Source organism: Neofelis nebulosa, chromosome 11 (genome assembly GCF_028018385.1).
Source record: "Neofelis nebulosa isolate mNeoNeb1 chromosome 11, mNeoNeb1.pri, whole genome shotgun sequence".
NCBI lineage: Eukaryota > Metazoa > Chordata > Mammalia > Carnivora > Felidae > Neofelis > Neofelis nebulosa.
Window position 1 is genome coordinate 77,447,286 of NC_080792.1, and position 14,667 is coordinate 77,461,952.

The 14,667-nt window shown below is 54.0% G+C and overlaps 1 protein-coding gene across 1 annotated transcript in view; it reads right to left on the reverse strand.

Moving 5' to 3' along the window:
* Positions 1-7,283: 7,283 nt before the first annotated feature.
* The window catches only part of ACACB (acetyl-CoA carboxylase beta), a 111,203-nt gene continuing 103,819 nt past the window's right edge, over positions 7,284-14,667 (reverse strand). The window contains exons 48-53 of the mRNA XM_058691036.1: positions 13,759-13,936; positions 11,804-11,916; positions 10,682-10,836; positions 9,884-10,054; positions 9,638-9,774; positions 7,284-9,002 (exon numbers count right to left, since the gene is read on the reverse strand). Coding sequence (XP_058547019.1) covers positions 8,876-9,002; positions 9,638-9,774; positions 9,884-10,054; positions 10,682-10,836; positions 11,804-11,916; positions 13,759-13,936 — 881 coding nt within the window. The 3' untranslated portion in view covers positions 7,284-8,875. The remainder of the gene's footprint in view (positions 9,003-9,637; positions 9,775-9,883; positions 10,055-10,681; positions 10,837-11,803; positions 11,917-13,758; positions 13,937-14,667) is intronic.

Below are 14,667 nucleotides of genomic sequence, written 5' to 3' on the forward strand. Positions count from 1 at the left end.
GAGCACCGTGCGGGGCTCAAACTCATGAACCATAAGATCATGACCTGAGCTGAAGTCAGAGGCTTAACCGACTGAGCCACCCAGGCGCCCCAGAGACCGGATGACTTTCTAACTGCTCAGGCATGGTCCAGATTTCTTCCCACGTGCTCCTAAGAGGGGAGGTGCCATACATAGTTTGGGGCTGGGGGCTTTCTAAGGGCAAATCGGGAGGGGGATGGGAAGAATGGCAGGGGCGTTCTGTGCTGGAATTAAAGACACTCCTGATGGAGGGCAAGCAAACTGAACCATGTAAAACTTGACCCATGCAGCGAGTGGGGGCCAGCAAAGCTATAATGCAGAGTATTTATTGGCACCTGTTTGTCTGTTCATTGCCCTGTGACCGTTTTACGTTTCTTTTCTTTTTTTTTCTTTTTGTCAACTGATTTTGCAAGTGGCAGATTCTGCAGACGGTGGGTTGGAGGAGGGACAGGAGAGGGGGGTGGGGAAAAGAGAAGGTAACTCGGGATCTTCCAGCTAAGGTGATGCCAAGAATCTGCCAGAGTGGCTTGTGCCACTGCCCTCTCTTGACCAGCTGGATGTTTGGCTCCTGTGTCTGCGAGTTCCCAAACCCAAGAGCCAGAATTTTCATCAGCCAGCCACCTGGAGGGTTCAGGGTTTAGACTTGTCTTGAAGGGCCACCTTTAAGTACTTCCTACCTGGTTCCGGAACTTTCTGCCGAGCAGCCACTATCTTTCAACACAGTCCGGTGCTGTGCGTCTGAGCAGGACCGCTCAGCTGCTTTGTGTGATGTGCCCCCCCGATAAGTTAAGATGTTTGAGTCCTTGTCAACAAAGACCCCGCGTTCGGGCAACACCAAGAATCTGTAAGAGTAGTGATGAATAAATGTCTTCTGTCAATAAAGGCTGAACGGCAGCCCTGTGGCTTGGGGGAAGATGGGGGAGGGGGGAGGTGAAGGACAAAAACGCCATTTGTCACAACCCTCACAGGTGAGGCCCCATTTTACAGATGGGGAAACTGAGGCCCAAAGAGGCAACACTGAAGCCAGGCCTCTGATGCCAGGTTCCCATTGCCCCAGAAACTGGGGGGAGTTGGCCATTCATTGGTAAAATTAGCGTGGCCATCATTTACGGTCCCTCAGTGCCAGGCTCTTGACAGGCATTATCTCCGGCGGGGATGTGAAGCCCGTTTTTTGCTCAGAAGGCGGAGGCTCACGTGAGCTGAAGAGGCAGGACTGGGTCTGTGTGTGCCAGATTCCAGAGCTAGAGCTCAGAGGCGCTGCCTCTGGTGCATAGCTGGGGTCAGAGAAGGCCTCAAGGGCGAGGAGACACAACCTTTTGAGCACCGGGCCCTGTGCTGGTCACCCCTATCGATCAGCTCCTTCTATCCTCATGACAACCCTACCAGGCATGCCGTAGTTACTGTACCCATTTTGCAGATGAAGAAACTGAGGCTCAGAGGAACAAAGGAATGTCCTGCCATCCAAGATAACAGCAAAAGGGTGTACGAATTAGGCGTCTAAGTCTTAAGCCCTCCCAGGGAGTGGCTTGCAGCCTCACTGGGGAGACGGATTCACACATAGGCAACAATTCGCAGGAAAGGAAGGGTAGGAGGATGATGGGGAAGTGGGGATTGGGCCTACCTTAGTGGAAACCAGGCAGGTGACAGGGAGAGGGTGCCCCGGGGGTGGCCCTGTGACCCCAGCCTGGCCAATGAGAACATCACTGCCCCCACCGCCCCCAGTGATTGGTTGGGGGCGGAATGACACCGGCCATGTCACATGTCACAGCTGATCGACATCACCTGGGGACTTTGTAGAAGCTACAGGACAGGGCCACCACACTGGAGGGTACAGCCTGAGCAGGTGGGTCACCACAGGGAGAGGGCTAAGGAGCCTTGGGTCTGACACCTATTCCTTACTATGGGCACTTGGGGCAGGTATGCACAGAATCAAGGCAAGAATGCCAAGATCATAAGGTCACAAGCTCTAGGCAAAGAGCCCCAGTCACAACCCAAGCCCCACCTGTGCAGGGGCCGTGCTGACACAAGGACGAAGCGTGAAGGAGAGACCTGAGGAATGAGGTTTCTCTAAGGTTCTCTCTGCAGCTGGTCAACTCAGGAGGAAAATACTCATCGATGTGAGCACCAGCTGTATACCCTGCACGAGCTAAACAGCCAGGAACCATCTCCTCGAGACAACACAACCACCCTCAGAGTCAGGAGATGGTCCCATTTCCCAGGTGAGAACACTAAGGATCGGCTCACGATCATGCAGCTTTCCCCTTCTCCCTCCAGGAGAAATCGTCCACATTCTAACAACAAAAATAGTAATGACACGGGGCGACATGCTACATGGCTTATTTCGTTCATCCCGTTCTCCATGGGGCACAGCTGTCATCACCTGTGGGAGGCAGAATACTGGCTCCCAATGGTGGCCACGTCCTAATCCTGCGACTTTGTTCGGTTACAGCAAGGGGAATGAAGGGAGCAGATGGAATTGAGGCTGCATTAATTAGTTAATTCAAGCAGCTGTCTTAAACGAGGGAGAGTATCCCGGATTATCTAGGGAAACCCTGTGGTCATCACAGGATCCTTCTAAGTAAAAGAGGGAGGCAGGAGAGTTGGTGTCAGCCCTGGAGATGTAACCTTGTTGGCCATGAAAGTGGAATGGGGCCTCTCGATGCTGGAAAACACCAGAAAACGGACTTTCCCTTAGAGATTCCAAAAGGACCACAGGCGGGGGGGCGCCTGGGTGGCTCAGTCGGTCAAGCGTCTGACTCTCGATTTCGACTGGGGTCATCATCTCACAGTTCGAGCCCCAAGTCAGGCTCTGCACCGACAGTGTAGAGCCCGCTTGGGATTCTTTCTCTCTCTACCCCTCCCCACTCATATGCACTCTCTCAAAATAAATAAATAAACTTTAAAAAAAAAAAAAAAAAGGAACCACAGGCTTAGCAGCACCGATCCTAACCCAGTGAGACCCATTACAGACTTCTGATCTCCAGAACCGTAAGATGACAAGTTTGTGTTGTTTTTAAGCCACTAAGGTTGCGCTGTCACAGCCGCCACGGGAAACAAACATCCCATTTTACAGAAGACAAAACTGAGGCTCAGAGCGGCTGAGCCGCTTACCTGTGATCAGGAAGGGGTGGAGACGGGATTCCAATGGCGCTCAGCTTCCCCACAGCCTATCATCCATCTCTGAGGGCTCAGCTGGCCCATCGCTTGCTGGGGTTAACGTAGAGCAGTAAGAGGTTATGCGGCTGCGGTCTGACCCTAGGTGTGCAGCTCTCCCGGCCCTTTGCACGGCCCTGGCACCTCACCGCCTCACCTAGCATTTGCTCCCCAAGGCTCAGCTGGTGCAGGTTCAGGGAAAGGGATGAAGGAAACGGACAGAAGTAGACGATGAGATGAGCGAGGCAGGTGTTTCCACCCCTGGGGGGGTCGCAGCACCCCCACCTCCAGGGCAGGGGTAGCAGCCGAAGCCCAAACTGGCGGAAGGAAGGGAGGCCTGGCAGCTGGGGCAGGAGCCGCTGGGTGGGCGGGGGAAGCAGGAGGCACAGGAATGGAAAATTTAAAGGCGCACGCTAGGCTGCGTTTCCCCGCCACCGTGTTGGAGCGATGCAGGCGAAAAAGTCCGATGCCTTGAGTAGACAATTACTTCCAGGCTTGATCCGGAAGGATCGCTCCCGTGAAAATGAACAAAAAAGCCATTTCGAGTGTCGGCGAGGTTACGGGGAAACCAGATCCCGTGCGCGCTGTTGGTGGGAATGTAAAATGGCGTAGCCCCAACGGGAAACGGTCTGGCGTTTTCTCACAAAGTGCAGCACAGAACTGCTGTCCGGTCCAGCAATTCCACGTGTGGGCATGCGCTCCGCAAGGACCCGGAAGGGGGGACTCGAAGATGTATCTGCACGCCCACGCTCATGGCGGCGCTATTCACGAAAGCCAAAAGGTGGAAGCAACAGAAGTGACCACGGACGGGTGAGTGGATAAGCGGAACGTGGGTGCCACGGTCTGAAAGGTTGTGTGCCGCGGCCCCCTCCCCGCCATGCGTATGCCGAAATCCTAACGCAGATACGATGGCATCAGCAGGTGGGGGGGCCTCTCGGATGTAATATATATATATATATATATATATAATGTTATCCGGCCTTAAAAAGAAGGGAGTTCTGACACCTGCTACAACATGGACGAAACCTTGCGGACGTGGTGCTGAGTGAAAGAAGCCAGACGCACAAAGACCAGCACTGGATGCTTCCACTTGTATGAGGGACCTTGAGTAGGCAAATGCATACAGACAGAAAGCAGCTGGTGGTTGCCAGGGCTGGCGGGAGGGGGAAATGGGGGTGTTTGAGGGGTAAGGAGTCTCCGTTTGAGATGATAATGTTGTAGAGACGGACGGTGGTGCTGATTTGCCCAACAGCGTGACTGCACGTAATGCCGCCGGGCTGTACATTTCAAAGACGGTTAAAACGGCTAAAATGGTAAATTTTGACGTGATGTGTATTTTACCAAAAATGGTAAATGGTAAAAAAAAAATGAAAAATGGGAAATCCTAGGCCACTGGCCTGTGTTTCCTGTACACGAAGCTGCTCAGAGATATACAAGGGTCAGAGTATCACAAGATACAGATCATCAGGGGAAAGTGGCCTTTTCCCTCACCTTCCAGAAGGGGCCACCCTCTGCCAATAAGACGGCTCTCGGGGGCACCTGAGTGGCTCAGTCAGTTGGGCATCTGACTTCAACTCAGGTCACGATCTCGCGGTCCGTGAGTTCCAGCCCCGCGTCGGGCTCTGGGCTGATGGCTCGGAGCCTGGAGCCTGCTTCCGATTCTGTGTCTCCCTCTCTCTCTGCCCCTCCCCTGTTCACGCTCCGTCTCTCTCTGTCTCAAAAATAAATAAAACGTTAAAAAAAAAATGTTTTAAAAAGACGGCTCTCCAGCATCCCTCCTCAGCTCAGTTGCCAGAGGAATTTAGGGATTTCTAGGTATATATTTCATTTTCAAATCCATGCTTCAGATAGATAGAGAGATGACTGATAGATAGATAGATACAAATCACACAAAAGGAGCAGCCCAGAGGCTGTAGGACCACAAGCCATGGTCTCCCAACCCACTGGGGAGATGGTCAGGGAGAACTGCCTGGAGGAAGCACCATGTGAGTTGGGTTTTGAGGGGTGAGTAGGAGTCAGCCAGGCAAAGGCCGAAGCGGAAGAGGGTTTCTGGCAGGAGAAACAGTCTGTGCTCACCTGGCAGTGAACCGACAGGTTTGGTGGCTGGTGATGACAGAGTCCGTAGGAACGATGTGCAGGCTGGGTGTGGGTCATGCCAGTCCATGTGGGGTCAAGGAAGAACTCGTCCCAGCGGGTACTTGGAGCAGTGAAGGGGCATTTTGGGGATAGACTATTGGCAGAGAGCCTCGGCCTGGCTCCGGCCATCAGCTGCATGGACAAAACCCAGAAGAAGACAGGTTTGCTCATGCTAGCAGAGTGCGCAGGACCCTTTCCTGTGCCTGCTGGTCATCTGGGGACCCTTGCTGCGGTCCTGTGGGTGATCTTCTCTGTTCGGTTCCTATCACAGTGACCCTGAAAGGTGGACCATCTCCGAAAGAAATAGGACAAAAAATGACAACAGACCCTGGGCATTTGACGAGTTGTGGCCATGAATATCCTCTACGGTTAACCCTTTGCAAATTCCAGCTTTGGGGACCCTGGAAAAACAGCTCCCGAGGGCAGGAGTGGGCTGTCTTGCTCACGGCTGTGCCCCCTCACACAGTGTGTGACACATAGTACGTGCTCGATAAATAGTCGACGAAGATACGCTCGGCACAGACAGAACCGGGCACCGTGAGGCCGGAGATCCCCTCACCAGCCACACGATGGGCCACCTCACCTCAACACAGCTCTGTTCTCAACTCTCTACTCTCGGCTGCAAAGGAGCTCAGGACATGATTTAAAGGTAAAACAAAACAACAACAACAACAAACCGGTGTTTTGAAACACAAATATCCCCCTTAGAGAAGTATACAGATGTCTGCCATTTACTCTGAAATGTGTCCAAATAAGAGAATGGGTTGACAGGTTGAGAGAGAGGCGGATAGATGGATGGGCCAGGACAAGCACAGGAAAAGGACCATGATAGCAGCCAGCACTGAATGGCTGTGCGTCTGCCACAGCGAAGTTGACCTGTTGGTGTTTGGAAATTTTTCATAATAAAGTGTCAGGGGAAAGTGACCTTGGGTTAAAAGGCCAACTGACTTTTGAATTTGGAGAATGAGGTGGGGGAGGCAAAGCAAGAGGCAGAGGTTGGGATGACCCAAGCAGGGGGGCCAGTTTGGTAGCACTCTGCTTTCGTGATGTGGACAAGCTATACGTCCAAGGACACGGGGTTCCTTCAAGTGGTTTGGGGGGGGGGTGCGTGGTGCTCCAGAATCTGCTGATCCAGGGAGGGAGAGACTTCAGTGAATGGAGAGGGTAGCTTGTCCCCAGCCGAAGCCTGGCCCTGGAGGGGCCGGGGTCTTGATGGGGATCCGAATGAGGACGTTGGTTGGATCAGCTGGGGTGGGGGCGGGGGGGGGGGGGGGGGGTGGGAGAGGTGAGGCGGGAGGCCGGTGTAGATGGTGTCCTCACGTGCCAGGATGTAGCCTTTGCAAAGGTTCAGGATTTACGGGACAGCAAAAGGCCTCCCAAGATCGGGTCTGGGTCAGCCTGGGTGCCTGGCCCCCACCTCACCAGCTGTGTGAACTTGGGCACGTCTCTTCTCTCTGAGCTGGAGTTTTCTTGCCCATAAAAGTGAGGATAGAGTGTAGCATGCACTTGAGAGGCTCTCGAGGGTCACATGGGATGAGGTCACCACCCTGAGCATCCAGTTTGGACCCGAACTGCCCACCGAGGCCTCTGGCCACACTCAGTGGCATGGTCCCTCCCCTCTTCCCTGGAGGGGGCTGCACTGAGTCCCCGCAAGGAGGAAAGTTGACCTCGTCAGGGAAAGTACTATCAGCTGATTGCCAATGTGCTGAACTCCGCCCCATCAGCCGGCAGACAGCAGCAGGCACCCATTTTTGAAATCAAGCTGAAAAGACCAAGTCTGCCTGTGACTTCCGGGATACAAACTGTCACAAACTATCTGACTTCTGGGATACAAACTCCTATCAGAGCTTTGTCTTCCTGGGATGGGGGCTTGCTCAAGATCTCAGCCAATGGGGCAGGCCGGTGAGCTCCAGGGCAATCACCCAGGCAGGCGGCCTGCCTCTTCTGGTCCAGGTAATAAGTCAAGGCCAAAGTGCTTCCTTTAAAAAACACTTTATTCCACACATCTCCTGGCGGGATCCCCCACCCACTGCACCTGGGGAGCAGCTCGTTATGGACCTGCCTTTCCCTCCAAAACCAAGGGAGCCTCCCGCACACGGAAACATTCAGTTCCCGAGTCAGCGTGGAGTCCCACGCCCTCCCCGAATCGGCCCCAGGATGGGACAACAGATAATTCCTCTTTCTCCCATCCCTCACTGCCCCCATGACACCTTCATGTGCCAGGTCCGTCACTGGCTGATGGCCAAACTCTGGTTTTTTTTTTTCCACTCAGGCAGTGGAAGAATCCGGGCTGGTGGGGGGCTTCCCTGGGCAGCCTCGTCGGTCTCTGAACCGGCAAGGTTCCTCAGACAAACTTCCCATCCCAGCCGGGGGGGGGGGGGGGGCAACTGCCCCCATCGCCGGCACCCAGGAACTGATGGACGGGGCCGGGACGATAGCAGGCCCCCGATGCCGTGCGGCCTCCAGAACCCAGTGCTGGAGGGCAGGTCGCAGGGGCCTCCCTGAGCAAATTGGTGTGGCCCTCCTGGTCCAGTCCTTGCAAACCAAGAGCTCTGCCCCTTGGGGCCAGATCCCTGCCCAGACATCAAGGCACCAGGTGAGGGGGTGCCGGCAGAGGGGCCCTTCAAGGTGAGTAGTGGCAATCCCCGCAGTGACACTCATGAGCCAGCTGGGCTGTGAGCCCGGTGACCGTCTGCCTTCTGCCTTCGTGTTCCCAACCTGGCCACGAGGCTGCACGCAGGGGACCGGGGGGCCATCCTTGTCCTCCTCCCAGGGAAGGGGCCGGCTGGGAGGGCTGGGAGCCACACGGAAGCTGTCTTCAAAGGTCCTGAAATGTGCGGCCAAACAGTTCTGCCCATTTGCTTTCCCTCTTTCGAAAACAGAATCAGCACGGCCTTACCAGCGAAACGTTCCTGGCGCTCCTCTAGGGGCCACGTGGGGAACGACATACCGTTTTATTCTCTTAAAAAACCATTCATGCCCTTTCCCAGGTGACTTGACAGTTTCCGAATAAGCATCATGACAAAAAACCAGGCTGTTTCTGCGCTCCCTTCCTCGCCTACTTATTCTGCCGAACTATGTAAGACGCTTACAATCAGGAGTTGGTCTCAGTAGAAAAATAAAAAGATTCTGTGATCTGATATAAAACGAGCCCAAGAGAATACCTGGAGCCCGCACACCAGGCACTGGAAAGCAAAAGGAAACTGGGGGGTTTGGTTTCAATGTGATTCAGGGATGCAGCAAAAAAAAAAAAAAAAAAAAAAAAAAAAAAACAAAAAAAAAAAAAAAAAAATGATGTCTCAAGAGACACCAGAGCCAACTTCCCAGTGATGGAGAGGAAGCTATTTCTGCTCGGAAGGGGCTCTCCTGAGCTTTTTATTGAGACAGGAGTGAGTGGGAGGCCAGCAGCCCTGCAGAGATGCCTAGGGTTTGGGGGTTTTGAGGGGTTTTTTTTTTTGCTTTTTTCTTTTTAAAAAGCAAACCCCCAAGGTCCTGATGAGGCCTGCGGTAGGCGGGTCAGCGTGGTTTCTTTTGCCCGTGGTCCTGAAAGCGGCCGGGTGGGCCGGGGTCAGGTGGAGGCTGGGCTGTCCATGGTGGACAGGAGGTGAATGACTTCGGCCCGCTCTGCTGAGCTAATGTGCTGGCTCAGGTACACTATGCAGTCCACGGCCACGTCAGGGTTGTCTTGAACCAGGCTGCAGGGGGAGGGGAGAAAAGGGCAGGGATCATTCCTGCCACTTAGTTCAGGGGGTCCTAGGGCAGTCGCTAAGAATTCCTGTGTGGGGCCATGCCATGTTCCTGGGTGGGTGACAACCCAGGCCTCCCAAGTCTCTTTGTGCCGTGGTCACCGTGGCGGGAGAGGGGGAGTGGTCCCATACGGCAGGAGGGAATTCTGGGGGTCAGAACACTTGGAAGGACAGTGGACCCTGTCAGTCACTAGCTGTGTGACTGGAGACCCAGTATTTCCCCTAAATTTCAGCTTCATTCCCTAAATGGGGACCCACATGATCAACTAGCCATCTCACAGGGGACCCCATGGGAATGGGGTGAGCAAATCCTTTGGAAAGGCTGGTACCTACGGCCTAGCAGTTAAGAACGTGGGCTCTCCCAGATGCGCTCTAGCCGTGACCTTGGACCAGCTGTCCTCTATACTCCAGCAAGGAATACAGCCCCCGAGCCGTGGACCTCGCACACAAAGCTGAGCCGTAGGCCCGGGGACCATGCAGCGTCGTGGAGTCAAGCTGGCACTCTGGGGTCAGGCGGCTGGCGGTAAATCCGGCACTCGCCAAGAAGTCCAAGGCATGGGCGGGTGGGTGGGGTGGCCACTTACCGTCTGATGGCCTTGAGGACGGAGTCTCGCTTCAAACACTTGATGTTCTCGCGGATGGTGGAACGCAGGCCACCCCCGCCCTGCCAGTGCTGTTCCAGCCACTTTACCACCATCTGGTTGTTATCCCACAGGTAGGCCTGGGGGGAAGGGGACAGGCAGCCTCAGAGAGGGACCCCTGAGCAGGCTGGCCCCGGGAGGCACGCGCACACCCACCCACCCACCCGTCCTGTCTCCGCCCAGGCCCACCTTGACGGCCCCCTCCGTCTCCACGAACCACCGACGCAGCATGGACTGGATGTGCACGTGGCTCAGCTCACTGCTGGCCTGCAGGATCTCCTGCTTGACCTGGTCCTCCAGCAGGAGGCGGCGCAGACGCCAGTACAGGAAGGCGCGTGAGGTCTTCCACTCCACGATGTCCTGCGGACAAGCCCCAGGCCTGAGCCCTCCGAAGGGGCAGGGGCGGGCAGAGATGCAGGGTGCTGCCCGGGGCGGGGCCCTGGGCTAGGTGCACGCTCGGTGATCATTCCCGTTTTACAGGCGGGGCAGCTGAGGCTCGGGGCGGGGGGTTGGCGGGGCCAAGATTTCACCGGGACTCTACTCGGGCTTCCCAGAGGCACGGAGGGGCTTAGGCTGGCTGGGAGGGAGCCCCACATACAGGGGTGGTAGGTGAATGTAGGGTATCTTCTTAGGGGCCGAGCGATGGGGTGGGGCTGGTGAAGGCCAGTGCTGGGCGGGAACAATCCTTCCCAAGTCTGGCCCATGGTTAGAGACACCCATAGAGGTCAGACTGGTGGTTCCCAAACCTTGCTGCCTGTTGGAATCGCTTGGGGATTTGCAGCCATACTTATACGGGGCTCCCACCCCCTGATACTCTGATTTAATTGGTCCGAAGAGCCACCTGGGCACTGGGATTTTTTTTTTTTTTTTATCGCTCCCCAAGTGTTTCTAACATGTAGCTTTCGAGCCCAGATCTGCTCCGGTTGGAAACCAGGTGACCTTAGGATGGGGCATTCATGTGGGGCTCCCACAGCTGCAGGCTCTTACAGAGATGACACCCTTCTCCAGCATGCCGTGGGCCCTGTCGTGGAGGTCGGCGAACAGCACCGCCACCTGGTGGTAGATGGGCAGGAGCAGGTCCTCCCGGGCCTTCAGCTGGCCCTCCAAGTCCTTGCGGTCCTTATCGGAGAGCTCGGACACTCCTGTGGGCAAGGGCACAAACCAGGGTTTGCAGGACAGGCCTGCGCTCTGATTCAGAAGCTGCCCCCAAACCAAGCTGCTCGCACGGTCTCAGAAGCGTGCTTACCATGGCGAGACCGCATTCAGCGTGCAACTCTAAATGCACCCCCTTTTCGGGAAGAACCACTGTGCTCACCGGCTACGATCACTTAACTATTTTCCACACATATTGCAAAATACAATTAAGGGGATATTATGAACAGCCCTGGGCCAATTTCACACCTTAGATGAAATGGACAAATTCCTTGAAATATACAAACTATGGAAGCTCTGCCAAGAGGAAACAGATCCCCTGAATAGTCCCTACATATAATAAAGATGAATTTGTAGCCAGAAACCTCCTATCAAAGATTTAAAGAAATAATGCCAATTCAGACTCAGAAAACAAGAGGGAACACCTCCCAACTCATTCAAGAAATCAGCATTTACCCTGACACGAAACCAGAGAAATTACACACACACACACACACACACACACACACACACACGAACACACTCTAATAAATCTTATGAAGGGCACAGTTATAAAGACACTGTCACCCAATATGGACTTTTAAAGAGAATTACATCTAAGGCTACAAGTGAAACAAAACTATCACTCAGACAAAATTGGTAACACACTTCAGGTCTGATGGAAAATTCGAAAGGGACATTTTGCTGTGCAAATTCTCATCGTCCTCACTGGCCCCAAATACTTCCATTGTTATATTTTATGTGTGTTCAGAAATAAATACACTAAGGCATTAAACACACTTTTTAATGGTAAAGGGCTGATTTTGCTATATGAACGTGTTTAACACATCCCCCGATTTTTGGAGCTGTCTTCTGGCACGCCGGCACTTTGTTTTTACCAGACTAGAACCCCCCGGGAGGGGAGCGGGCTGGGTCTCTCTTGCCCTCTGAGACCTGAGGCGTTTCCACCCCTCTCACCTAGCTGTTCCACGAGCTTCTTATAAACTGGGTCGATCCTCCTCATGGTCTTTATCAGATCTTTCTTCCGGAACTTAATCTCCACTGTTCCCTCCGGCTCCAGAATGCTCGCCCTGAAAAAAGAAGAGGAAGGGGTGGAAGGTGTAGGAGATGTCCCCCCAACAAACTACAGCCAGGAGACATGGGGGTAGAGACAGGAGAGCCAGGAAATCCGGGTGTGAGTTCTTAGATCTTTCACAGACTCACTCTGTGACCTTGGGCAAGTCAGAGGGGACTCTCCGGTCATCTGCTTCTATATCCATAAAATGTACAGGGGCTGAGCCAACTTCTTAAAATCACGTTTTCTGAACTCTGGAATGCCCTTTCGGCTCTGAGAGCATAGGCCTCTGCTCCAGAACAGCATAGCCCTCCTGTTCTTCAGCTACAGCCCTTTGTGACTTTCCTAATCTCTGCTCTCCTCGGGCCAGGGTACTGTTTCTGATCTCCTCCAAGCTCACAAAGGCACAATGAAGAACTCAACATGGTTCAGTATGAGCTGGCCCTCTCACTCACCCCCACACTGCCCCCTTCATCCTCTTTTGATAGTTTGGAAGCCCCAAGAAAGACTTGATGTAGCTCTGAGCTTCCTGGTGGCCAGAGTGAAAAGGTAATGATGACCCCACTTGAGGCTGCTCATGTCCCGAGTCGTCCTGGAGGGCGGACCTCAACAGCCCCCCGTGATGGTCTAGGTGCACTGAAGGCGGGACAGGTGTCGCTCATGTGCACCATATCACAATATCTACCATGATGTCTGGTACATAGTAGGTACTCAATAAATAGTCACTGAATGAATGAATGGATAACAGACACAGGAAGAGGATGCCTATATTTGGGGCAAAACTACTCCTGAGGTCTTGATATCCTACACAGCATGTAGCTTAGAGTCTTCCTTTCTTTTTTTTTTTTTTTTTTTTTTAATTTTTTAACATTTATTCAGTTTTTTTTTTATTTTTTTTATTTTTTTTAAATTTTTTTTTTTCAACGTTTTTTATTTATTTTTGGGACAGAGAGAGACATAGCATGAACGGGGGAGGGGCAGAGAGAGAGGGAGACACAGAACCGGAAACAGGCTCCAGGCTCCGAGCCATCAGCCCAGAGCCTGACGCGGGGCTCGAACTCACGGACCGCGAGATCGTGACCTGGCTGAAGTCGGACGCTTAACCGACTGCGCCACCCAGGCGCCCCACATTTATTCAGTTTTGAGGGACAGAGTGTGAGTGGACGAGGGGCAGACAGCAAGGGAGACACAGAATCCGAAGCAGGCTCCGGGCTCTGAGCTGTCAGCACAGAGCCCGATGCGGGGCTCCAACTAACAAACTGCGAGATCATGACCTGAGCCAAAGTCGGACGCCCAACCGACTGAGCACCCCAGGCGCCCCAACTTAGAGTCTTCACTTTAAAGTTACTCAAGCACCATGTGGCAAGTACTACTGTCATTGTCCTTTCTGTAAACATTCCGGGAATGAATGAATTCCTCCTTAACAAAGTGCCACAGGTTTCTCTCTCCCGACGAACCAGTAACCTCTCAGGCAAGTATCTGTCAGTCATTTGTTCAGCCAGGATTTCCCAACCACCTGCTAGCGGTCAGGCATTGTGCGAGGCCCTGGCCTATAAAACTGAATAAAGCACAGCCGCTCCAGGAACTCACAGCTTGGGCAGAGACTCGGAGCCCAGGGAGAACTAGAGGACTGGTTATGTTTCCCTTTTTATCCTGGCTGCCAGGAAGCTCGGGTGCCATGAACTCTCCTGATAAAATCCACCTGTGCACTGGATGCTAGTTTCGGACTGGTAAAATTGGAGCCTCTCCATCCTTCAGAACCTCAGAATGCCCTGGCAACTCCTGGCCAGTGGCTCAAAGATGATGGGGCCTCGGGACTGGGGGTGAAGGGAAACGAGGCTGAGGGTCACACACCCACCTGCTCTCCTTGTCTGCGTACGTTTCTATGCACAGGGGGTTGATGGAGGAGTCCACGACCACCCAGGAGCCCCCCCGGAGTTCCCCGTTGGGTGGGATATAGATCAGGACGGGCTGTTTGTACTGCCTGAGGCTGTCCACGATGTAGGCTCCAAACTTCAGCACCTGGTCGTACATGTCTGAAAGCAAAGCAGTTAGTTGCCCGGCGAGGAGGCTTCAGGCCCCAGCACCTGCCACACGCCAAGCCCCCAGCCGTCGCTGTCCTGGGGAGCCTGAGAAAGCGTGTTCAGCCGGGATGCTTCGCGGCACCATGGAAAGGGCAGTAGAGGAGGCCAGGTACAGACTGCACCCTTACTGTCCGTGTCACCTTGGCCAGGCCACTCTCCCCTCCCTCACACTGGGGCCTCTCAGTGCCTCCATCTGTAAAAGGAAGCGTAGGGCAATCTCAAGGGTCCCTTCCTTCCAGCTCTGACTCCGGGATGCCCTCACCGGTGACTGCCCCCCAACCCTGTCCTGCCGTTCCTAGCACACGGAACCCTATCCAGCAATAGCACAGATCCTTCCCTCCTGCCCACAGACGGCGTGGTCGTTATTTTCCACCAAGACGAGGCCCTCCGAGTACCAGGCACCTTATGTGGTTAGGCTGCAATAATAAAATCAACCATCATCATGCCAGGAGCTAACACCACGCACCCGTGATCAGCTCATATCAAACCCTCACTTCAGACCTCTCTCAGGTTGGTCTGACTCTTAGCCCCTTCACAGGAAGGAAAGTTCCCGGGGCCGCCCACCCTGCCCTGCCCCTCACAGGGTGACCTCTGGCTAGTCACACTAGGAGCCTTCAGTTCCTCATCTGTGAAATGGGTGGATGTTCCCTGAACTGCTCCCATCCTTGGAGGTTGTAGGGGGG